Here is a 25,374-nt window from a genome sequence, read left to right as displayed (position 1 = left end):
GGTTGATCCCCTCTTCTTTGTGGCAACCCCTTAGATATTGGAACCATGCTATCATGTTACCCTATTCCTTTTTTTCATTAAATCAGACATACCTAATTCCAGCAACCATAGTGCATCTGTTTTAGCCTCCAGTTCCCCCAATCATCTTTGTTACTCTTCTCTGCACTCTTTCTAGAGTGTCAATGTCTTTTTTACATTGTGGCGATCAAAACTGGATGCAGAATTCCAAATGTGTTTTTACCAAGGCATTATAAAGTGGTATTAACACTTCACGTGTTAATAACACCCGATTCCAGATAACACTGGATTCAACAGATCAATGGTTTGACTCAGTAACTTCATCTGTTCTGATTAGCTAATTTCTTCCTGAATACATACAAATATCTACAGCTGTACTATGCAACAACTTTCTCTAAACTGGATACCATTTGGATGAGTCAGAATTGCAACTCGCAGAATTCCCTGTAGACTGAGGAAAGCTAGTGCTCAAACAAGCTTATCACACACCCCAGAACCAGATGGAAGGAGTGTCCTCTCCCACAATTCAAATGAACAAGCCTTCATTGCCGATAGGAAAACTTGTAGCTGTATCAAGGACTAGCTGTATGAGACACAGCTATAAATTTTCCTATTCTTGGGAGATTAAGGATTTATGACTACAATTTAGCTCAAAATTTTCTTTGCTATGCAAGACAGTTGTTAAGTGAGTTTTTTCATTTTATTATCGTTATTTATTTATTTATTTATTTATTAATTAAATCGATTTATAGGCCGCCCAATCCCGGAGGACTCCGGGCGGCTTACAGCGAAGAAAGAAGAATAATTAAAAAATGACAATAAAAACATGTTAAAAACAGCACACATACATTCGTTACAATCGGGGCTGGACCTCAACAATGAGATCAACAGCTCCAGGCCTGCCGGAATAGCCAGGTTTTCACAGCTTTTCTGAAGGCCATGAGAGTGGGCAAGGTCCGGATTTCTGGGGGTAGCTCTCCTCCGGGAAGCCGCCAGCCAGCATTGTCTGGCTGACGGCATCTGAAGGAGGCCCACCCTGTGGGATCTCACCGGCCATTGGGAGGAATGTGGCAGTAGGCGGTCTCGGAGGTATGCTGGTCCTAAACCATGTAGGGCTTTAAAGGTAATAACCAACACCTTGAATTGCGTCCGGAGACCAATAGGTAGCCAGTTCTTGCCACAGTTGTTAAGTGAATCACTGCAGTTAACAACATGATTGTTAAATGAATGTCTTCTCCATTGACTTTGCTTGTCAGAAAATTGCAAAAGGTGATCACATGACTCTGAGACATGGCAACCTTCATAAATACATGCCAACCATCCAAATTTTGCTCATGTGACCATGCAGACGGTGCAACGGTTGTAAGCGTGAAAAGCGGTCATAGCTCACTTTTTTTCAATGCTTTTGTAACTTCGAATGGTTACTAAACAAATAGTTGTAAGATGAGGATTACCTGTATTGCAACATACTAAGTCTCCTAAGAGCCCTGATGGAAATTGTAATCCAAAAGAACTTTAGGAAGGACTCAAGATTATCTATCCCTGCACTGAACAGAATGATGAAAGGAACTCCATGGAAAGCCTAGTATAAAACCAAAATAAACACAATACATTATGTGACCTATGGAGTCTATGGATATTGTCTGTCATTCAGATCATGATTGTCTCACAGGTGCTTTTTCAAGAGGCAACTAGACTTTCTTGTTTTTTATTTGAGAACATTTCACTTCTCATCCAAGAAGCTTCTTCAACTCTGACTGGATGGTGGGAAATGGAAGGATTTATATTCCTTGTAGACAGCTGGTCATTTGTATTGTTTTAGAGAGTTGTTGAGGCCACTTGGAGGTTCGTGCCTGTGACCCTGAGGACACAGACAAACCTCCAAGTGGCCTCAATGACTCTATAGAAGAATACAAATAACCAGCTGTCTGCAATGAATATGATTGGAATTCACTTTCAAACTTTATGACCACAGAGAAAACAAAAACAGGATACTTTTCCATTACCACTGCCGAACAATTTTGCACAGATGGTATTTTTTTTTCCCAGATGGCCAACAGCAGTTTTCCCCACTTCCAGATCTGTTGTTTTCAATTCCTAGAATTCCTAGAAATGGCAAATTCAGAGTTAAAGTCCATATATCTGAAAGTTGGGGATCACTAGATGAGAGATTTTGACTCAGAATATGGCAATTCAACTTTAGATTTATTGTTTACCACTCTTCAGAGTTGAAATCCCTTGTCCCAGTTTCAATATCATGATTTGTAAAGTCCAGCCATCTTGTTTACATGTGATTTACAATCTGTACAGCAGCAGAATGTCGATCTACTTGGCAGGCTGAGACCTGTCATGTATTTGCTCAATTCTTGTCATTCCCAATTTATAAAAAGTTTTCAAGATACTGATTAGGATAAAGACACATCTGCAAAATGTTGTAATGCCACCATTTCTAAAAAAGATGATGCTGGAACTAACAGCATTATATAATTTCCAGCTGGTCCTGACTAGTCCACGCTTTAGCCAAGATGCTCATGAAAAAACTGCCCTAGGAATTCTGGCTGAAGCAGTTTGTCTAAGTCTTTTTCAATTTCAATTCAAGCTTGGTCAGAGGTCAGAGGCACATTTGGTTGACTCAGTACAGTTTTCCATTATGATTTAAGTGTGACAAGGCATTGCAGGCAGTCAGCCATGTTACTTTTTGATAGCCAAAATTAGTTCTGGTAACAGCTTTTCAGACTAACAACCTTTATTAAAAGGCATAAGCTTCCACGAGCTACAATGTTGCTTTTCCAGATGCATTGTTCATATGAATAGAAGGCATGCAGATTTAAGATTGGGAAATCATCAGAAGCTGGGTCACGATGATGCATTTCTTTAAATTGTTTCTTCTTTGGGAGTGGTTGCAGAAGATAATGTTAAGAATATTTTGATTGCTAAACTATATTAGGGACCAGGAAAAATTTCAAACTCTTCTTCAAGAAATCTCATGACTAGTTAAGGAATCCTCCACCTTAAATTTGATGCCAGTGACCCTGCCAAAAGGTTATGTGTGTTGATGTCAGATTTATTTTGCCATCTGGAAGAGGAAATTCTCACAAATGAAGCCATTCCCAAAAGCAGCAGTTTCGAATTACAAATATATTTTTATCTGGAAATGATGGCATCTCAACTAGCTTTATTAAAGACACCATGAAGTTAATTTTGCCTTAAGGTGATTCACTACACATATAATATTTAATTCTCAAAAAAAGCTGTTTAATATTTCAGTGTGAGAATAATCTTATATTACTTGAGGCTGCAATTCCACTTGTCCCTCTCTTGAATTATCCCACATTGAATTCAGTGGTGGAATTCAATTTTTTTTCCCTACCAGTTCTATGGGCATGGCTTGTGGGTGGGTGTGTCATGTGACTGTGTGGGCCTGGCCAACTCAACATCACTCTTGGCCATGGCCACTCAGTCACATGACACCCCCACCAAGCCACACCCACAGAACCCAGTAGGAAAAAACATAATTTCTACCTATCTACCTATTTTCTGTCCCGGTCTGGCCTAATCTGTCAAAGGCCTCCTCCTGCATGCCGCCTACTCTCCCTTCAACAGTCCTGTTTCTGCTCCTTCAGAGGTCCTGTCCCTAGCCCCACTTCCATCCCCATGATTGCCTCTTTCTTTGGGCCTACCTTTGTCCCAAGTGGCTGGTCTGGACTCTGGAAGGCAAGCTCTCTTTTTTGGTGTTGCTGCAAGAAACCTCCCAACCGCCGCCTCTTTGCCAGTCATTTCCTGGCAGCAGCGGCTGGCTGAAGGCTGCCAAAAATTACCAGAGATCTCGAATGTTCCAAAAAAGCTGCTGCTGTCGCCAACCTGTTCTTCGCACCGGCCACGCATGCACATCCCATTCCCAAGTCCATTCAGACTTGCCTGGGCAAGTCCCTCCTGAGCAACAATGGGATGTGCGGGCAAGGCCGGCACAAAGAACAGGGCAGCAACAGCAACGGCTTTAGAATAGAATTAGAATTCTATTCATATATAGAACCCATATATAGAATTATGAGTGTTGTAGTGTCTAGTTGTTGCTCTGTTTTAGTTTTAAATTACCCTGCAAGGGAACAGAGTTCTGGAAAGTAGTACGAAGAACATGAAATGTGACAATAATATCCCTAAAGTATTGAGTTTATCCTTTTATGAAAGGCTTTCAAGTCTTCATGCTAAGGGATGGATTCCATATTTGTTATCTATTTTTGAAATGTCTTTGTATTGTAAAAATAAGATGAAGCAGTATGTTACTATTTAATCTAGATTACATGTTAAATTTAAGGATTAATTTAATTCATATTGATGCTTCTTCTGTTATATTTGTTTTGTTTTTGGTGCTTAAAAAACAGCCACTAGTCTTTGTGGCAAGATTTTTGGAAGTGGTTTGCTGTTGCCTCCTTCCAGTGATTGGCTCAAGGTAGTGTCTAAACTCATGGTTTCCAGTTCATAGGCTTTTGCCTTAACCAAGTCACCAAACTGTTGCTTGGTTTATTTTAATTCCTATAATGTATAGAGCTTTTTATACTGTGTAATCAATAGTGTGTTCTGTAGTGGCTGGTTTTTTTAAAATTTCAACAATCAACATTTTGATTTCTTCTTATTGTTGAAATGTACTTGAATTATAAGTTCAAGTGCATTTCAACAGTAAGAAGAAATGTCTATAGAGATTCTCAGTCATCCAGGTCATGGTTGTCCCAAAGGAGCTTTTTCAAGAAGCAACTGGACTTTCTGGTTTTTCTTTGAAGGCATTTCGCTTCTCATCCAAGAAGCTTCTTCAGCTCTGACTGGATAGTGAAATGAAATCCTTCCCCACCATCCAGTCAGAGCTGAAGAAGCTTCTTGGATGAGAAGCGAAATGCCTTCAAAGGAAAACCAGAAAGTCCAGTTGCCTCTTGAAAAAGCAGCTTTGGGATAGTAAAAAGAAATCAAATTGTTTATTGTGCCAAGGGGCTTCCCATCCCTGTTTTTGGTTATCTTCCTCCCATGATGTCACACAGAAGAGTTTCACAAGATAGTTTACAATACTTAGGGGCAAACCGTTGTCAGTTCAGTTCAAACAATTTTGAGCTCAAAGCGGATTTACTAGGACGCATCCGATCTGTCTCCTAACATAAGACGCGAGGCTGCAGATCCGACGGCGGCGTTATCGTCATGATTTTTTCTTCCTTACCCAGGATTTACCAATTCATCCTGGCTGAGATTCTCATGTAAATTGGGTTCGTATTGGGAAACATCCTTCGCATCGCCCTGCAATCCGAAGGCCGAAAAACCAAGCGAGTCGCCTGAATCTTTCCAGCCTCCCGGAAGAGAAACGGAGCCGCCGGCCGCCGAGATTGAAGAGGTGAAGCCAATGCAACCCGGTCCGAAGATGCAGGTCGCTTTTCCGAGCGAGCACAAAGACACGGACCCGCAACCGCTTCCCTCGGCCTTCGCCAGAATCACCAACGGCTGGACGGAGAGTTGAAACCCGCCGAAGTGAAGGCTGGCTGGGAGACCTCGAAAGGTTCCTTAGATCGTAGTCACGACTTGATAAAAGGCCGCCCCTTGGGCGTAAAGCGAGTAAAGAGGCACGTCCTTTCACACGATCCTCTCGTCTATTGACTCGTGCGGAAAGCGAAAGATTGGGGGGGAGGAGCGAAATTCACGGGAGGCGGATTTCGAACAGGGCGAGTCAGATGCTCCTTGGAGCATTAACCCGGGCGAGCTTTTTTGTTGTTGTTGTTGTTGTTGAAAAGGCGGAGCAAAGGATCGACCCCCCCCCCCCCAAATGTCATGTCTATTCAAGAGAGACCGGTAAAAAGGCGCCAAGGCAACACAGCAACACTCGTGGAGACACACAAACACACCGCCAGTCCTCCCGGTACCCACGGAGTGGTGAACAAAGTACCGGAACCAAAAAGGTCTGGCCCACGGAGCTCGACGAGCTCGTTTGAATGCAACACCGGGCTCTTTGTACCGGGAGGCGGGACTGAGAGCGCTGCAGTCGCGGGAATGAAGGCGCTGGCGGTATAGAGCCCAACATGGAGTGCGTGATTCTGGATGCGCTCGAGGCTTTGGGGTGAGATGGAGGAGAGTCGCCAACGGGGGTGGGGTACTCGCTGGAGCGCCAATGGTAGGCCGATGGTACATTCAATTCGGCGGCTAGATAAAGGAGCTCCCTCGGCGGTGCAGAAAGGAAAAGGCTCGATCGGGCTGGTTGAAATGTCCTCGCCGCCTCCGTCCAGATCTTCCACTCATCGCCTCGGTTCTTCCACCGGGGAATCGAAGTGCCTCGCCGTGATTGTTTTAAAAGCCGCGGGAATCCCTTTGCACTCACATCTGCGCGGACGGGTGGGAGGGAGAGATTGTTCCCGCAGTTTCGTTGGGAGGCGTTTTGTTGTGCGCGTGCCCAAGTAGATGCAAGCATCTCTCCCCGCCTCTGCGAATCAAAGACTGGTGGAGAAATGTTTTCAAAATTTGTTGTCGTGATGCAGGTTCTTCTTTTATGTTCTGTGTTCAGTCCGTCCTCTTTATTGATGCCCAGAGCTTTAATTTTTCTGTAGTTGCTGCTGCAGGCTTGATTGATTGCTAATGTGTGTGTATGGCCTCGGAACATGCCAATATTCGAATGCAATATTTGCATTTTGCAAATATTTAAATAGCTGAAGTCTAGAGAGAAGCGGACATTTTAAAAGAATTAACACCTGTGTACTAGAGTCTATTTTTAAAAGTAGTAGGTATTTTTTGATTGATTAATGGTCAGTTGACAGTCTGATCCTAAGGATGGATACATGGAAATATGGCAGGTTAGTTTCAGTTCAATAACTCCCAAACAATGTGCATTGTGATACAACATAAGAGATCCAGTTTGGAGTAGTGGTTAGGCACTAGGCTAGAAACTGAGAGACTGCAAGTCCATTCCTGTTTTAGGCATAAAGCCAGATGGGACAGTCACATACTGTCAACCCTAGAAAGCAGGCAGTGACAAACCAATTTCAAGAATCTTGCCAAGAAAACTGCAGGGACTAATCCAGCTAGTCAATAGAGGTCAATATTTGAGTGAGCATACAGATAAATAAAAATGAATAAATATACCACAACCATATTTTAAACTTTGCTGATTCTGAAAAAGTTAAGTGGGATTGGATCTTATTAGTACTTGGATGGGAAATTCCAGTCTGTAAATATAGATATATATCCCAGCAGTTGGTCTATATGAACAGCCACTTGTCTGAACCTTGGCCTCCAAGGTCCTTTCCAGTTCTATTCTGATTGATTGATTGATTAATTCATTGTCTTCAGGATTTAAGTCGAGATACTTCATTTTTCGCAAGCATGAGGATGTGAAACCATATCTTCAGGTTTCTTGTATTTATATCATTCTCTTATGAGAAGACAAAATCAACTTGCTATTGATCCCAAGAAGAAAATTTGAATATGTGTGTGTGTGTGTGTGTGTGTTTGATGTATATTTGAATTTTGTATTCTCTAGATACAAAGGCACTCTTCTGGATGAAGATGCTCTTAGTAAAGCAGCGGAATGTGGGCTGGCTTCTCAAGATTTCTGTGAGCTTTGTGTTTGGCTAAGTTCCAGAATACAGCCATTGTGTAACCTGGAAGAAAGCATCTCCTCAACAGCTGGTATTTTTTACCTGATTTTTATTTGAACTGTTAGAACTATGTGTATAGTAAACAAAGAGTCATAAATCAAAATTAAGCCATTATAATGTCATTGCACACATTTCCAGTTTTTAAAATAACTGCAATGGATATTTTTGTAATGTTTGACATTCAGCTTTATCTTTAACATGACACTGGTCCATGAATTTAAATTACAGGATTTTCGCTTTGTTGCCATGAAAGACAAAAAGGGCCCACTAAATTCAAATTGTATTGGTTAGATTTATTTGTCTAGAGTACAAGCCAGTATAGACATGATTGCCTAAGATTAATATTATTTGCATATTTTTCTGGATTTACTTTTTTGGAGGATAATGGTTTAAAGCATATAATAGGATACACATAAACATACACATGTTGTACTTTAATATGTTCCATTGCAAATAAAGCAGATAATTCATTACTATCAAAAGGACATAGTTGCAGAATGACGCTTTCTCAAAGTCCTTCAAAGACTACTGATTCTGGATTTTTTTAATAATTGTGCCTAAAATGATGACAGATTTGAAGATGTCTAATTTTCTCATAACTTGACTTTTTTTTTTAGGTGGTGAAGATGTTGAAAGTTTACAGCTAGAAATGAGTGGCTTTTTAAAAGAACTGGCTTGTCCATATTCTACACTTGTATCCGGAGAAATTAAAGACCGGTTAAAAAAGAAAGAAGATTGTCTTAAAGTCTTGTGTAAGTTAGTACGTTCTTGCTGCAATATTATATCTGCTAATTTCCTGAATTTGTCCAGAAAAGAAAGAACTCTGTTTTTTCTGAAAGTTGCTTCTTAGAAGATTTGACACCAAGCGTACAGAATAAAGGGACATAAGGCAGAAGATAGGATTTTTATTTACTTTTTAATTATCTTATATAGCTGCAATCTCAATAAATGACTCTGAACAACTCACATTATTTAAAAAGTAAAGAATAATTTAAAAAATATTTCAATATTCAGCAGTTGAGAAAACAGTAGTAATTAGTATACTCAGTGTCAGGTTCCGAAGGGATAATGAAACCAGCCAAACACAGAAACAGTTTGAAATGCAGTTTGTATTCTTCCTTCGGCACGAACTGACCAACAAAGCACTAAGGGAATGAATAAATTGTCAGAGCTGCCACCCTGTGCTTCCCACCACCTTTTATAGCTACATTGATAATTAAGATAAGCTGCACCCTGCGCGTGCGCACACCCATCACCTTGTGATCCAGAGCGAAACCACCCGGCAATTAATCATGGATTGTTAGCATGAATTTCTTCAGTTTGTGTAGGTGGGACGGTGAGTCTTGGCAGCTGGCCCAGTCTTCTCCCCTGAATGGCAGCTTCAGGCCTCGGATCTGACACTCAGAACATAGCCGCTTTATACTCTTATAGGCCTAGATCCGAGCCAAGGACCAGTAGAGCTGGGGGCCAGTCTGATCTCGGGGAGGGGAATAGGCACTATGCCAGAAAAGGTTTGTCTTCTGAGCCTGCCAGCTACCCTTTCTTATCTAATGAGATCTGGAACATACCCATCATGGAGATATCTGCCTACTATGTTATTAGCATTTGATTAGTAGTATTTTCATACCTGTTGCTAAATTCCACTAAAGAAGAAAAGTTTGATTCCTGATAACCAAGTAATGGTGGATGAGTATATTGGTATTAATCCATTAAAAAAAAAATCTCTAAATAATGGTTCATTTTAGTTTAGTTTTTATTGTTCATGCCTTATTTTTATTTTAGTTTTATATTGATATCTCAATCAGCTTGGCGGATCATTAAAATAATTTTTACTGAAACACAAACACCAAGTTAACATCTCTTTTTCTTCCTCATTTTGTAGTATTTTTAAGCACAGAACTTCAGGCTCTACAAATACTACAGTTTAAGCAATGTAAAGGTTCTCATTTGGCAAAGAATGATGAAGTTCATCGGGAAATCCAGATGATCTCTGATGCTTTAGGGGTACCAGAATCATCAGCATCTTCTCTCCCTGTCTCATTAAACAATATAGAGTCAAAGGTATAGTATATTTTGTACATTTGAATGCTTTATAATTAGTTTCAATCTATTGTGAAGAAAATACAAAACAATAGTCAAGCAACCACCAAGGAGGAAACTGCACTCCCATTAAAATGGCAGGACAAGTTGCTGTATATAGACAAGCAGCAAACTACACAGACACAGAGAATGAAAGAGAGAGATGATGTTACCTAGTTAGGCAGTGAAATGTCTCTAAGCAAACAGCCAAGCTTAGAGAGAACCAAGAACTTTACAATTCCAAGCCATATTTATTTGTTCATTTAATTTCTTTTTTAAAAATTTTTTTATTTTTTGAATAGACACAAACAAACAAGACACAACAAACACCATAAAAACATATTCCATTACAAATTATAAAAAGTGTGTCAATTGGTTATGCATCCCTTCCACAGTTATCACCTATAATCCATATCAAATGATATATTTTACATTAAATATATTTATATATATTACTATCATCATACCTCATCCTTCATATGATTATAGTTGTTTTAACATTCCCTTTATAACAAATATTCCAAAATTCAAAGCAAAACCACATAATGGCATTCCATTCTATTTTCAATATCATCCAACAACGTTCTATCTTCGTGAAATGTTCTAAATAAAAATTAATTATGTTTGATAATATAAGGTTTCTAAACCTCCTTTCTTAATCACTGTTTACAATTTATATCCAATCTCAATATTATAGGCTTTCAAAAGTTAAGTTTCAAAACTTCCTTTCATGGTCACCATATAAAATTTATACCAAATTTCCTCTTGTCGAACCAATATATATGTATACATTATATCATTATCAAATATTTATCTAACTATATCCATGATCAATCCAATTTCAATATTATAGGCTTTCATACATAACAAAATTTCTAAACTTCCTTTCACGGTCACCATTTAAAAATTTATACCAAATTTTCTCTTGTCAAACCAATACATATGTATACATTATATCAATTATGTAGGTCTCTAGTTGTTCGGGTTTTCTCCCGCGTAGAATTGGAGATGTCTTGGCGACGTTTCGACGAAGTCTCATTCGTCATCTTCAGGCTGCTTCAGACTACTTCAGGTTTGGTGTTTCCAGGAGTAGTGTGAGATCTCGGCATGTTTGTTCCTTTTAACTGCCAGTAGGGGATTAAATTTTAACTGCCAGTAGTTTCGACTTTGTCGAAACGTCGCCAAGACATCTCCAATTCTACGCGGGAGAAAACCCGAACAACTAGAGACCTACATACTAACACCCGCGAAAACCTCAGAAAACATATATCAATTATCTATCTAGCTATATCCATTATCACTTCATTTTTAACATAATGCTCTAATTTTAACTATTTAGCTAGTATTTTGTTAATAGTTTTCATGTCTCAACCTGTGTCTTTCCAGTAGTAGTACAGTCTTATTTCTTTTGCCCTATGTGGGATTAATAATCTGGTTATTTCCTTAATCAACTTTGTGTGGACTTCTCTTCGCACCTTGTTGCTTGTTGCATGTTTTATAAATTCTCGAAACCCTCCATCAGCTTCTTTAATCAGCTTATCTTTGGTTATCAGTAGCTTTTGTCAAAGTTCCTCTCTTTAAATCCATCAATTCTTCTCTTTTTTTCTCCTTCTATACCTTGAAATCTGGGGTGGACCTCCTTTCCATCTCTCTTCTCTTTCCATGTTCCATTCTTTCCATTTCTAACCATGCATAGATCACTGTCAATATCCACAGTTATCTTGCCTCTTTGTTCATTTTTCCCTTGGGTTTTTGAGACTCTAACCTCCACTTTTTCCATTAGCTGGCTATCTTCAATTTCATCAAAATTTGCTATATTACCATCTATATTTTCCAATTTCTTCTCAATTTTCTCTGATGTTTCTAATAATTTTTTAATTTCAAACATAATCTGTTGTAATGTTATGGTTTCTTCTTGGTATTGTGTCATTGTCCAATTTATAAACACTGCCACTCTGGTTGTAAAACAAACCTTTGTTTTTCACTTCTCTATCGCTGCCAAACAGACATCCAAAGGTGACCTGATAAACAACCTATCTTATCTCTTTGCAAGCTAAAACCTTTGAAGTGCTAGGTCAAAATGATCAAAGAAAAGAGAGAAAAATATTTCCAGAACTCAGCCTCCAACCTCCAAGTGGCAGTGTAACTTCTTTTCCCTCTGATGTTACTGCTCTCTTTATCTTTCTTTTATATCCTCTTTATATTCCAAGCTTAAAAGAAACAAGGCTCTTAAATAGAACAAAATAAAAAGAAAAAAAAACCCATCCAAGCCAGTATTGTGAAAATTTAAAAAAAGATTTAATTCATAGGTTAAAAAAAAATGTAGAAAAAGAAAAGCCAAAACTTTCACTTTAAAAAGTAGGACGTGTTTGCAAAACTTCCATCCATAGAAGACAATTTTTTAAAAAAGGATAACATGCTGTCCAAAATAGCTTAAATTCGCTGCTTCTTTTCTTTTCTTTTCTTTACAAGTTTGATTTGGTTTTAATCTTTTTTGCGCAGTCTCTTTTGTAAAAATAAAATTTCCTCACCAGATGGACACATTTTCTCTTTCTGCTTTCCTCTGATTGCGGAACTGTCCCGACTTCAGCAGCTTGGGACTGCGCTTCTATCGCCGGCTAGAAGCGATTATCTTGGATCAATCAGGGACTTTGTGATGTCCCTGAGATCAGCAAGACGTACACTTCCCTGTCACTGTCTCTTCCGGATGGTTTAGGTCCAGATGGACTACCCAGCGGTAAAAGTATCGGCTGTATCATCCGTATCGTCGCAACGTCAGATCCTTTCTCTTGTTCGTTTAGGTTTAGATTAAGTTAGGTTTAGGTTTAATTTCTATGCTTCCTGTCATGCCACAATATATGTATAAAAACAATCTTGTATTGGAATTAAAGTCATTGAATACAAATCTATAAAACTAGAAACAGAGGAATGTTGTGGTCTGGCACCCATGTGGAGGTCAGGCATGTAACTTTTGGAAGGGCATTCAACGAGGGTCCCACAATTAAAAAGGCTTTGTAGCAACTTATCCTACTTCATTTGGTAAAGGAGCACAAAGAAGATACATAAGGGAGGTGGCATTTAACATGTAACAAGGAAAATGCAGAGCTCTTGGGGGGAGCCAGTTACGTATTATTCCATATAATTTCTCCATAATTGGGAAATGGTGGAAGATTGTATTTACCCATCTCTGGGAAATGATGTATTTATCCACCCTTGGGAAAAGGGGAGGGAAACAGATTAAAAGGCATCTTGTCTGCATGTAGAAACAGTTATTGGGTGCAGTAAGATCACTTAAAACCACTGTATCCAATTTATGTTGATGGGTGTTTCATGCTTCAATATAATTGCTTGGTTACATAGGATATTATTTTTTGGAAATCATAAATGTAAAGAGATGTCTTTTTTTTTTTTCAGCTTAAGGACGTTTTGTCAAAAGTTCCAAAAGCATACATGGAGAAACCTCTGCTAAAAACTCCTTTGAATACAAAGCAAATGGTAACATCTTTTTTTAAAAAAAAACTTGCATATCTAGAAGGCACACAAATTAATTATTGGATATATTATATGCTATATTTGGTTTGTATGCATTTATTTGAATATAGCAATTTATATTTATTGATGTTGGGTTTCATTGATTGTACCATCAAGTTAGTATGGACATTTAGCAGCACACAGAGACAGATTTTCTCAGTGTTCTGTCCCGATCCTGGTGCTTCTCATCTTGTTGGATTTAAATGTAAGTAAATTTCTACAAAAGGATTACTTTAAGTGATTTCTATTTTCTGTAGAAGCAGTTGGAAAAAATCAATGAGGCTCTTCTCACTGAATATGAATGCCGCAGGCGGATGTTAATGAAACGTTTAGATGTAACTGTACAGTCCTTTGGGTGGTCTGATAGAGCTAAGGTGAGTGTGTGCTTCTTTTTTTTAGTTCTTCTTGATTGAATAGAATCCCGGTGTGGAAGATGTAAAGACAGAGGTTTTCTGTTATACAGGAAAAAAAGAGAATACCAGTTATTGGTTTCTCCTTTATTCACATACATTTCAGCAGATGAAGCCCTTGGCCAAATTAGAAGAGGCGTAGAAGCTAAAAGGGCCTTAGGTGGGGAACCATGAGGGAGCAACGGTGCTGCAAGCTTGACTCAGTAATTGCACATCACTCTCAAAGAAGAGATGACAAACCATTTCTGTGTTACAACTAGTAAAAGTGCATGGATCTGTAACCATAACCACCTTTGGCCAGAGTACATTTTCAAAGCATGCATTAAAAATTTTCAGGCAAAAAATAATGTAACCTTACAATATATACAGGTAATCCTTGACTTACAGCAGTTTGCTTAGTGATTGTTTGAAATTACAACAGCACTGGGACTTATTAAGGTTTTTCACACTTATGACAGTTGCAGCATCTTCATGGTTATGTGGTTTACATTTGGATGTTTGACAATTGAGTCACATTTATGATGATTGCTGGGTCCCAGGGTCATATGATCTCCTTTTGCGACCTAACAAGCAAAGTCAATGGGAAAACCAGATTCACTTAGCAACCAGGTTACTAATTTATCAACTGCAGTGATTCACTTAACAAATGTGGCAAGAAAAGTTGTAAAATGGGGCAAAACTAACAACAAATTTCTCACTTAGCAACATAAATTTTGGACTCAATTGTGGTGGTAAGTTGAGGACAATCTGTATTGATACTGTAAGATTATTGGTTTTTTTTCCTGAAAATTTTCAGTAATTTACTGGTTTCAAATTATATCAAAAATATTGAATATTATAAATATTCAATTACTATCACATACACACACAAACACACAATTTTAATAAATGTAATTTCTGCATGAACTCTGGCATCGGCAAATGAAAGATATGACATCAGATCAGTATAAACTTTAATTAAAATAATAACCTATAGGTTCTCATTAATTGTACAGTCTACTTTATCTAATTTAATTTAACTGCATTATGGCATACTTTAAACAATCAAGTGTTATTCCTAAGTATTTTAGCAGCTTTTTCTTTGTCATTAGGAATTTACTTGAAACTAAACTGTAAAGTGTAAGCTGATAATATACGTGACATAAATAACTAGTACATAGTACAGTAAAGTTAAACTTTCTGATGTTACTTTATGATAGTTTTTGTAGCTATTACAAATGTCTATCCATTTTCCTAGGTGAAAACAGATGATATTGCAAGGATTTATCAACCCAAACGTTACGTACTCACTTCTAAATCAACAATTTCAATAGCTCATCTTCTAGCTGCTCGTGAAGATTTGTCAAAGATCATAAGAACAAGCAGTGGATCTACGCGGGAAAAGACTATTTGTGCAATCAATAAGGTATATTTTAATGTGACAGCTATAGATCTCTTTTAGTTCTGAACCTTTAAGAATTTGTGCTAGTTCTCTGAAATTTTAATGTTTCTGGTAATTTGCAAAATCTCACTACATAAAATATAGTAATGTATACTTCATAGAGATTAGCCTTGTATTTTAGCAATAGCAGTTAGACTTATATACCGCTTCATAGGGCTTTCAGCCCTCTCTAAGCGGTTTACAGAGTCAGCATATTGCCCCCAACAATCCGGGTCCTCATTTTTACCCACCTTGGAAGGATGGAAGGCTGAGTCAACCTTGAGCCGGTGAGATTTGAACAGCCGAACTGCAGAACTGCAGTCAGCTGAAGTAGCCTGCAGTGCTGCATTTAACCACTGCGCCACCTCGGCTCTTCAGCCACCTTGGCTCTTTTATACTCAGTGCCATTTGGAATCTAAAGAATTGTGTTAACTGTTTTTTCTGGTATGAAATTCTTCATAATTGACTATTCAATCATAGATTATTTACACTCTTAGAATAATGCAGTAATGGGTAAAACCCTAGTGGTTTTAACCACAGAGATACGTACAAATATAAAGAAATATGCTTTCTCCAAAGTCAAGGAAATATGGTCTTACTGGGCTATATATGTTCTCTAAACAGGTCTTGATGGGAAGAGTACCAGATCGTGGCGGAAGACCATCAGAAATTGATCCACCACCTCCTGAAATGCCCCCATGGCAGAAGAGACAGGATGGCGGAGGGCGGGGAGGAAGAGGAGGTTGGGGAGGAGATAGAGGGAGAGGTGGAGGAAATAGAGGCGGCGGTGGATGGGGTGGAGGGGGTGGGTGGGGTGGGAGTGGGAGTGGTAGAGGAGGTGGGGGTGGCTGGAGGGGAGGGGGTGGATATCAAGGAAGGGGTGATTATAGTGGGAGAGGAGGAGGATATGGTGAGTCATATGGTAGAAGGGGAGGTGGGTATAGAAAATACTAACATCTTAATGTTAACCAACATGCATACTCTGAGAGCAGGGTCTCAGAATACATTATTGCTGATGGGTAAATGTGATGCTTGAACTGCATTGATCTTCCTTATTGATGAATCCTGGTTGTTCCATTCATTTAAAACCACCTTATACAAAATTAATTTTCACTACAGGGATAACTTCTATCTAGCCAAGCATATGTACTCACGCATTTGTCATTAACAGCAATATATACAAGGATGGAAGCAATGACTGATGAAAAACCTTTTGAGTTGCAAATACACAACTAAATTGTTATGTGCAAGTTGGATGTACAAATTTGATGCTGAACATGCAGGGTATGTGGTGTTTCCTGTGCAGAACCCATCTCTTTTTTAAAAGTGTGCGAAGTGTCCCTAATTGTTTTTGGCTCATTTTTTTTAAGTTTCTTTGTTTCACATTATTGTTCATCTGGATTTTATTTATTTAACAAGGTTGCTGAAAAACATACGATCCTGAAATTGATATTTGCCCCATCCAGCCTTTCTGGCATTTGCCCCATCCAGCCTTTCTTTTGGCAAAATACCAAGCAAAGAAAGAAGCATTGGATGTAGCTTAGCGAAAGTACATGAGGTACTTCAATCAATATATTCTGCTAGGAGATGCACTCAGATCAGTACTGGTGTTGTGATAGGAATGTTCAGGCAATAATAGTCTGATTTCATGCCTGAGGACACATAGACTATTTAAAGTTTCATAGAATGTATTCTGTATCCCATCTCCACTAAATTTTTCTAAAAGGCCAAAGCAAGCTTTCTTGAACAAAAGTGTTTTCTGTAGTTCTTGGTTTGGCCAAAGATTATGGTACATGTGTCTTTTGTAGTATATATATCAGCAGAAACAGAAATCTTTTGACTGAATAATGGAGTGGCTATTCAGCATAATTTTTCCTGATCTTAGTTGAATGCCATGTCTTTTACAATTCTGCCTGTTAATTTTTCTTTATATTTCAAGTTCATTGTTCTCATGTTCCAATTATGTTTCTCAACTTTGACAACTTTAAGAAGTTGGATCTCAAATCCCATGCTTATATGGAATTCTGTGAGTTGATTTCTATGCATCTTAAAGCTGCCAAAGTTGAGAAATATTGATGTACACTAAGGTATTATTCCAGAAATTATATATTTTATTTTAACTGATCAAAAATGAAAAGCAAGACATACTTTTCTCCTGAGCCAAAAGTGAAAGAGATTATTTTTAACTAGTTAAACCTGTAATTGTTTAACATTTCCTTACCTTCCCAAATCAGAAAACAGTTAAGGATGAATAATGATTTCTGGTAATTGTATGCCTGTAATTTTGACCACCTCTAACAATGCAATAAAAATTCAATACCTTTTATATGTTTAAATCCGAATAGTGTATTTTATAGAACATAATGTTCTTATATAAATAGTTTGTATTAACAGTTACCCAGTGTTGTGTTTCTGTTCATATACATGGAGCATCTATTAAAAAAATCTGTTAATAGCTACCTAGAGCATAGCTATAAGTAATAGATCACGTACAGTTGTGAACACTGAAAAATATTAAGGTTGTTACTTTAACTGTCTTACACATTAGTAGAGCTGTAATAGAAACTTATTCCTTCAAAATAGTCTTTCTTTTGTTAAAAATGCTCAAATATCTTTGCTACTTATATGCATTTCATATATATATATATATATATATATATATATATATATATATATATATATATATATATATATATATATATATATATATATATATATACACATACACATACATACATACATACATACACACACACACACACACACACACACACACATATATTTAATTTTGTAAAGGTGCCCATTCTGCTGATATCAAGGTGGTATTAAGTGGCTAATATATGGTTGGATATATGTTGTAATCTATGATCAAATGCATTTGAAAAATTACAGTTTTTCTTAAAATAGCGAATTTTGAAATGAGTATTGTTTGAATACTTTTATTAAGATTTGACCTCATTCAAATGTAAAATAATTGTTTTCAGTTTGGATTGTTTTGGTCACCACTTGAAAATTGAAGTGTCTATACCTACCTTTGCTGTCACTGAAAATCAACAGATCATTTTCTTGACTGATTGAGCAAAATTTGCACTGGTAATCATTTATTTCGTTAGCCATTGGGTATAGGGAAAAGAAAAATATCCGTATCAACTCAAAACCAGTAGAGGGTTTTACAGAGTGCAGAGTTCCTATTATCAGTTGTCCAGTGTTTGGCACTGTAGGACAGAGAGGAGAGAGATGATAGCCAGAGCACTGGATAAGGTAACTTTCTGCTGGAATTCAGCAGATATCCAGTTTTAATTCTGAATGTGTTTGTATGTTTATAGCTAATAGTCAGTGGACATTTCTGATGCTTAATTTTCTTGGCTGATATAAATACTAGCCATCACCACACGGGGGCACCTCCTTTAAGTAACATGCTCTGTTGAGCTGGAAAATCTTGATACAATATAGTCAAAACTAAAGTAACCAGATACAGTTCTACAAACCATCACTTAACAGGATTTTTTTAACCAATGCAACCATAGATAATCCACACCATCATATCTACTTAATTTTAATGTAAGGGAAAATTATACTTTTATAATATTCAGATGCAGTGCATTTTAAATGATAGTTTTTGTAATAATTCTGTTTATAGGAGGTGAAGTGGACTAAAAAAAGTCTTACTGTAGTTTTAAGTTCAGAACACTTGCGATATAACATAATAAACAATAGCAAATAGTCATAATACAATTTCACTGCTAGCAGCAGCAAAATTTCTTCATGAAATGTATATAATTATCTTGGAGAGAAGAACTGCAAATTATTACCATACTTAATCCAAGTGTATTCAGAAGTAAATCCTACTGATTGTCACAGAATATTCCCCATAAGCATGACATGGTTAAGTTAAGTGCAAAAGACAGAGAACTAGGCTATTCCTCGGGCTAAATAAATAACTTACATAGAAATGGAGTCACTAATGATCAATAAAATATGTCTCAGTTGTATTGGTAAAATACAGTATATTTTAAACTATTCCAATTTTCCTTGAAAAGATTGGCTATGTTGCTGAGTTGGAATTTACGCCTCTCCTGGTTTGGCTAATCAAGGCTTCCTTTAATATCTGTATCCAAATGAAACTACCAGCTGAGGTCATTCAGTGGCAAGGGGTGGAGTATCAGCAGTGATATTGATGCTAGTTATGCATCTTTACCTCTAGACATGCAACTGCTGCTGCTGAGGTACTGGCCCAGCAGCTGGAGGTTGTGAGGAGCCAGGTGGGGAAGAACCAGCGCCATCTCTATTTTAGCAAGACAGAGTGGCTTTGGGGATTTTCTCCCCCAAGGTCTAGTGATGGGTCATAAGGTTCACTTCTCTGGACTAAGTCAATGCACAGTTTTGGAATTGTAGTTAATTATAAGCTGATGGGGGACAAGTTTTTTTTAAAGATGTCTGAGTTTTTACACATCAATAAATTTAGTTTACACATCGTGGAAGGAAATTCTTCTACATTTCATATTTGTCAGACCCTACTTCAGCAGATGCCTACGCTAGTACTGGATACCATGAGATGTAGAAAAACTTAAAAACAGATGAAAGAACAAAGAGCTTGATGAGAAAACTGGAAGATAAACCTTTGAGCCGAGGGATCTTGGATGTTTAACCTGAAATGGTAGAACTTCCCAGTTGTTGACAATGGAACCATTTACTATGGCTTTTACACTGGCCGCGTTCTAGCAGAAATCAGACAAGCCAACTTTGAATTCATCCATTAATCAGAAGGTTGGATTCAATCAAAAGACCTCTTCCACACAGAATTCTAGTACACTACTTATTACTACAAAAATACATTGTTCTCCATGATTATCTAAGGAAAGAAGCACCAATATATCATATAAAAACTCATTCTGGAAAATATAAAAGTCTATATAAATCTTATCAGTCCATCTTTCCAATTTCTTTGCAAAATGCAAATAAAACTACTACGCACATTTCAGAATCACCTTGTGTAGAGATAGTCCTTGACTTGTGACTAGTTGTTCAACAGCCATTTGAAATTATAACAGTCGTGGAAAGGTTGTTTTACAGTCTAAAGCACTTTCAACCATTATAAAATGTGTTGCCCCCTTCCCCTCATGGTCAGAAGCACATTCTGGGCATTTGGCAATTGGCTTGCATTTATAATCAATTACAGTGTCCCATGGTCACATAACTGATTTGCAATGGTTTTTCCTGGTTTCTGGCAAAAAAAAGTATTCCCTTGAGAATGGATTCACTTAACGGCCAAGTGATTTACTGAAAGATCAATATAAAAATGGTAAAAAAATCAACACTGGTCACATAGGGGCCATGAGTTAAAGCCACAATGATTTATGATCAAAATTATGTTCATAAGTTGAGAACTATTTGTATGAAACATGGTACATATGTGCGTGTGCGCACACACTCCCAATAACACTTGCACAGGCTGGGAGGAGAAAAAGGTGATTCAGTGTGAACAGACACACATCACATCTGTCAGCATTTCCTTAGAGGTATCTTATTCTGGCTTATACATGACTGCTAAAGGTAAACAAATATTGGAAAAGAATACAGACAACTACCAAGTGTAATCAAGTGATTTTCATTGCTTCAGTTCACATTTAGTGTATAACTTCTAGTTTTCAGTTCAACCTTAAAAAAACATGCATTGATCATTTTTATTATACAATAATTTACATTAAAACTTACCTAACATCAATTGGAGATGTTTCTGAAAAATATTTAAATTACAAAAGCTGCTTATTTAAAGAATCTAACAGATTAAGTTGAGCCTTAAAAGAAAATGTACAAATATAATAGTACCATGACATTACTCAAAAAAAAGAGTAACTATATATTACACACAAAGTACAAATACCATTTTAGCTAGGAAAATACATAGTTACAAAAAATAAATTAATTTGGAACCAGAGCCTTAAAATAAGGTTGTAAATAAATAGAACAAAAGTTACATGAAAATCAACTGTGTTGCACAATATTTTATAGTGTACTAGTAATTTGTCAGTTCTAGAATCATCATAGAATATGAATTTATACATTTCCAAAGAAATCAAGAACGCAAGACAGTTCTATGAAGAGCCAATGATCATGGCAGAATGAAGAGGCAGCAACTTAACCAAGCTGTTTGTAATTCCTCTCCAGGCAAGAACACTTGAGATCACCCACAAGTGTTCCAGACTTGTGCATCTTGTGAGGGGACTACAAGACAGCAATCACCAGTGGCTTTAGAGCTCTCACAAATGAAGGAATAGCCACCTTGCTCAAATCGTAGTTTTAAAAAGTGCCTTAAAAGACACTGGGTTTGCATACTTTCCTTTTGTAATCACCATCAGAAATTGAAAAGAATGACATGGAAAATGATGTTATGTTGAGCATACAAAAAAAAACCCAGATCATTTTTTAACAATTAAAGGATGTATAAATAATAAATCAATAGAATGAGCTGGATGATTTTCCCATTTTGGATTTACAAGAGAGACTTGTTAAAGCTTTGAAGAATTTTGTGACAGGAGAAAAAAGTGAAAAGAAAGCAAGTTCTAGGACATTTGAAGGGATTAAAGATCAACATTAGAAGTAAAATGAAGGAATATAAATTTGCTTTATTTAATCTAAGTTAAAATAGATATGTTATCTCTGGTAATCCTTAATTGACTTTTGTTAACACCAAGACTTAAATTATGAGGTTTTATTTGTTTCTAGATAATAGATAGGATATGGGAAGAAGATATAGTTATTTTTAAAGGGTAATGTGTTACTAAAATTGTTTATATTTGTTGTGTTGAAGAGGGGAGTCATTTCTTTATATATATTCTTTTTCTTTATTATATTTTTTTCTTTTCTATTTTTTCTTTTCTATTTTTTCTTTAATTGTATTGTTTTTATTGTTGCAATTTTAATTGCAATTTTTAAATAAAATTACTATTAAAGAAATGTAGACATGAGACCTGAAAGTGGCTTTTAGCATCGCTTGTGCTTATCAAGTGGTTCTCAAATTATGGTCAGAGAGATATACACGAGGTGCTCTGCAGGTTGAGGAAAGTACGCAGATATTTGTAAGTGGTTGGGATGGCAAAAGTACAGAGGGGATGGGGAATCCTGCACACTGGATTTTTGCAAGCGAGAGAATATTTTCTTTCGCCATAGTCACAAAAGAAGTATAGCACCTTTCACTATGAATCAAATGAACATTGTATTTATAAGGATAAATACATACTGCACATACCCAACATGCTATTTCTTTTTTCTATTCCTTTTCAGTGCAAACTAAATGTTATGCAAAGTACAGAAAATGAGTTAGAAGTGGTGTGCAAAAAGGAGAAAAGAAATCCAATTAAATCTAGTTTGCACAATCCTCATTTGCTGTAATTCTGCATTCTTTTCTACTCTTGCAAACCACCTTAGTTTCTACCACATTGGTGCACATTGAATTTACATATTATTTCTTCTCATTTTGCATCTTAACTGAATCAATACACGGCATGTATGCCTACTTGACTTATGACTGTAATGGAGCCTGTCCATCATGGTCATAACTAATGATGGTCGTAAAATGACTCATCCACATGACTGATCTAATCTTATGAGTTTTTTGTGGCAGCTGTATAGCAACCATTGCGATCATAAAGAAGCCACCATCATCACTAAACAAATGCTGAAGCTTTTAAGGAAAGCAATGGTTTTCTATACTATAGGGTTTGTTTTTGTTTTTGTTTTTGCTGAAAACATGAAGTAAACTCCAGTTTACATACTTTCTCCGGCGTCTTTTAAGTTATCGAACTACCCTGCCACAGGGTGTGGGTGTATGCAATGTACATAAAAAACAGATGGAACTTTGATTGTATCTTTGTGGCTAGCATCTTTATATTTTTGCCCATATTCTGTGCACCTCTGCCAAGAGGAAGCTTTTGGAACTGCCTACCTGAAATGGGCATTCTTGGAAAAAAGAGACCAACCAATTCAAAAAGAATATGGAAATGGTTCTTTGACTCATGTGCCCATTCAAGGAGCAATATTTGTGAAGTTAAGTTTTATATTTAAAAAATCATGCCTATTTTCAAGTTTGCATTGCCAAAATTAGCAACAATTAGCCCAAGGTACACATTCCTATTTGATAATGCAGTTTGGTTACTTTGGCAACAGGTGTTTTCCTTGCTCTACAAATAACAGGAACTCCAAATGATGTAGCTTCAGCCAAACAGAAGGCAAACTATTTAAACTGATAGCACAAAATATATACATCTACAAGTACTAATAGCAGTCAAAATAAGACAATCTTACTTTAAATTCCTGCCATGCTGCAAACATTTAACTGCATACACTTAAATACACTCAAAAAACGAATTGGCTTTATCCTTTTCCTCAATATGTCTTTTTTCTAAGCTACAAGCAATCTCCATGTTCCCTAGTGTCCAGTATGTGATTTCGTTGCATGCTGAGGAATTCAATCTTCTTATGAGCTTGTTTAAGACGCAGCTTGAGAGCTTCATTCTCTGCAGTCAGAACATTTCTTTCCTAAACAAAAATATACCATCAGAACAAAATAGTTTCTGAATGTTTAGTTTCGTTAGTAGGAACATTTGCCTGAATGGCATGTTAGTTTAAGAATTATGTGACTTGAGCAGTAAATGGAATGAAAGATACATAGTTGTTTGCCCAAGAGGAGTGCAATTTCCACAATTGACTCTGAAAAGAGAGAGCTTGGTGAACATATGCTTTCATTTGCAACAAGCATCTTCTAAGTAATTGGAAGAAAACATCCTTATTTTAACTGATGAGTCTTCTTCCTACCCTGAGTTTTCCATTCTGCAGGAAAGGAGGAAGGTGGTGATGGTTAATGGTTCTCCATCAGTGGTGGGTTTCAAAAATTGTTCGAACCTACTCTGGGTGTGGCCTCCTTTGTGGGAGAGGCTTGCCACCCATGTGACCAGATGGGAGTGGCTTGCCGTCCATGTGACCAGATATAAAGATGCCGACAACACTTGTCAGAACCACCTTAAATTACCTCACACATAGCACTGGCATGCATAAGAATATGATGTAAGCTTGTTTTTTAAAAGGCATCTTTGGTTTGCGTTAAAACAACTTCAACACACGCAATGTTCTGATTGCACCACAAACACAGTAGTCATCCTTACCTTTCACAGAGGCACTGAGTTTTATAAATATGAGCATGACAGTGTAGAATAATCATATCCAAGGACCAGTGGTGGGTTTCAAAATTTTTTGGAACCTCTTCTGTAGGTGTGGCCTGCTTTCCGGGTCCACTGGTGGAACCTTTTCTAACCGGTTCGGTAGATTTGATGAACCAGTTCTACCGAATAGGTGCGAATTGGTAGGAACCCACCTCTGCTCTCCATGTAACGCAAATTGCATGGGTTTTTAAGTGGAGTATGGGTGTCTCAGAGGTGGGGAAAGCCTTGGAGGCCTAGAGAAGGCCCAGATTTGTATTGCAGTATCTCCCCAGCCCACATTTAGCCTACTCTAGGCCTCATCCAGTTCCTGATGCACCTCTACTCTACTTCCCATCCCTTGGGGTCCCCTCGGGTCTTGGACTTGCTTCCTTGCCTTACTGGATCCCACACCCTTCTTCCCCACCCCACACAAAGCAGTTTGTCTTGCAGCTGCCATTTTGTCCCCAACCGTTTGTGGGTCTGGGGACAAAGTGGCAGCCACATTCAGATTGCTGCCACAAGGCCCAGGTCTTTACAGTGGTATTCGGAAGCTTCTTAAGCACTGTGTAGACCTTCTAAGGTAGCAAAATGAAGCCAAATGAGGCCACCATTTTCTCCCTGCCCACAAGCAGACAGAAAAAAATGGTGGCCACATTTGGCTCTCATCCTGGGGATGCACAGTCTGCCCTCCTTCCACAATATGAGATAGGGAGAGCTTCAAAAGATAAGCATTGTGTGTGATGAGAATATGGGGGGGCCCAAGAGCTACTGGGTTCGAGTGGGATGGGATGTGGGGAGAGAAGTGGAGGGATGCTCAGCAACCTTATGATGAGTCGTAAGGGCAGATGACTGCAGGCCGCTATATCTGTTGTAACTTTGAAATATGTAGTTTGGAGGTAGAATCTCTAAATGCTTATTACACAGCTTGATTGCTACCTGTATTAATTTTGGAAACATCCTTTTTAATTCAAATGGCCATTTTAAAACCAGAAATTCAAGGAGTCTAGTAATAGAATATTTGCACTTGTTTCACTTATTCTTACTGTCATAAAGGGCTGATGGTGTGCCTGAATATTTCTTTATATTTAAAAAAGTAC

General features: G+C 37.5%; 2 protein-coding genes across 5 annotated transcripts in view; one reads left to right on the top strand and one right to left on the bottom strand.

Annotated features, from left to right (window-relative positions):
• Positions 1 to 5,968: 5,968 nt before the first annotated feature.
• On the top strand, positions 5,969 to 21,473 carry TSLIG3B (tRNA splicing ligase complex subunit 3B). Of its 2 annotated transcripts, XR_015697712.1 has the most exons (10): positions 5,969 to 6,109; positions 7,523 to 7,671; positions 8,258 to 8,392; positions 9,523 to 9,701; positions 13,134 to 13,214; positions 13,508 to 13,624; positions 14,898 to 15,065; positions 15,705 to 16,364; positions 18,065 to 18,173; positions 21,249 to 21,473. XR_015697712.1 is itself a non-coding variant. In XM_087723108.1 (8 exons), exons 1-8 carry the CDS (start codon positions 6,072 to 6,074, stop codon positions 16,032 to 16,034), a joined length of 1,197 nt encoding a protein of 398 aa, XP_087579234.1. In that variant the 5' UTR covers positions 5,969 to 6,071; the 3' UTR covers positions 16,035 to 17,477. The 2 variants fall into 2 exon arrangements, 1 of the variants encoding a protein (XP_087579234.1); XM_087723108.1 differs by lacking the exons at positions 18,065 to 18,173; positions 21,249 to 21,473 and having other exon boundaries at positions 15,705 to 17,477.
• Positions 20,673 to 25,374, bottom strand: part of RASGRP1 (RAS guanyl releasing protein 1) — a 45,714-nt gene continuing 41,012 nt past the window's right edge. For all 3 annotated transcript variants that reach the window (XM_087723090.1, XM_087723100.1, XM_087723094.1), the window contains exon 17: positions 20,673 to 23,618. In XM_087723090.1, coding sequence (XP_087579216.1) covers positions 23,487 to 23,618 — 132 coding nt within the window. In that variant the 3' untranslated portion in view covers positions 20,673 to 23,486. The remainder of the gene's footprint in view (positions 23,619 to 25,374) is intronic.

Source organism: Thamnophis sirtalis, unplaced genomic scaffold, assembly GCF_051295495.1.
Source record: "Thamnophis sirtalis isolate CommonGarterSnake01/CBP01778 unplaced genomic scaffold, rThaSir2_p1.2 scaffold_1, whole genome shotgun sequence".
Taxonomy (NCBI): Eukaryota; Metazoa; Chordata; class Lepidosauria; order Squamata; family Natricidae; genus Thamnophis; species Thamnophis sirtalis.
This window is presented reverse-complemented; position numbering and strand designations above follow the sequence as displayed.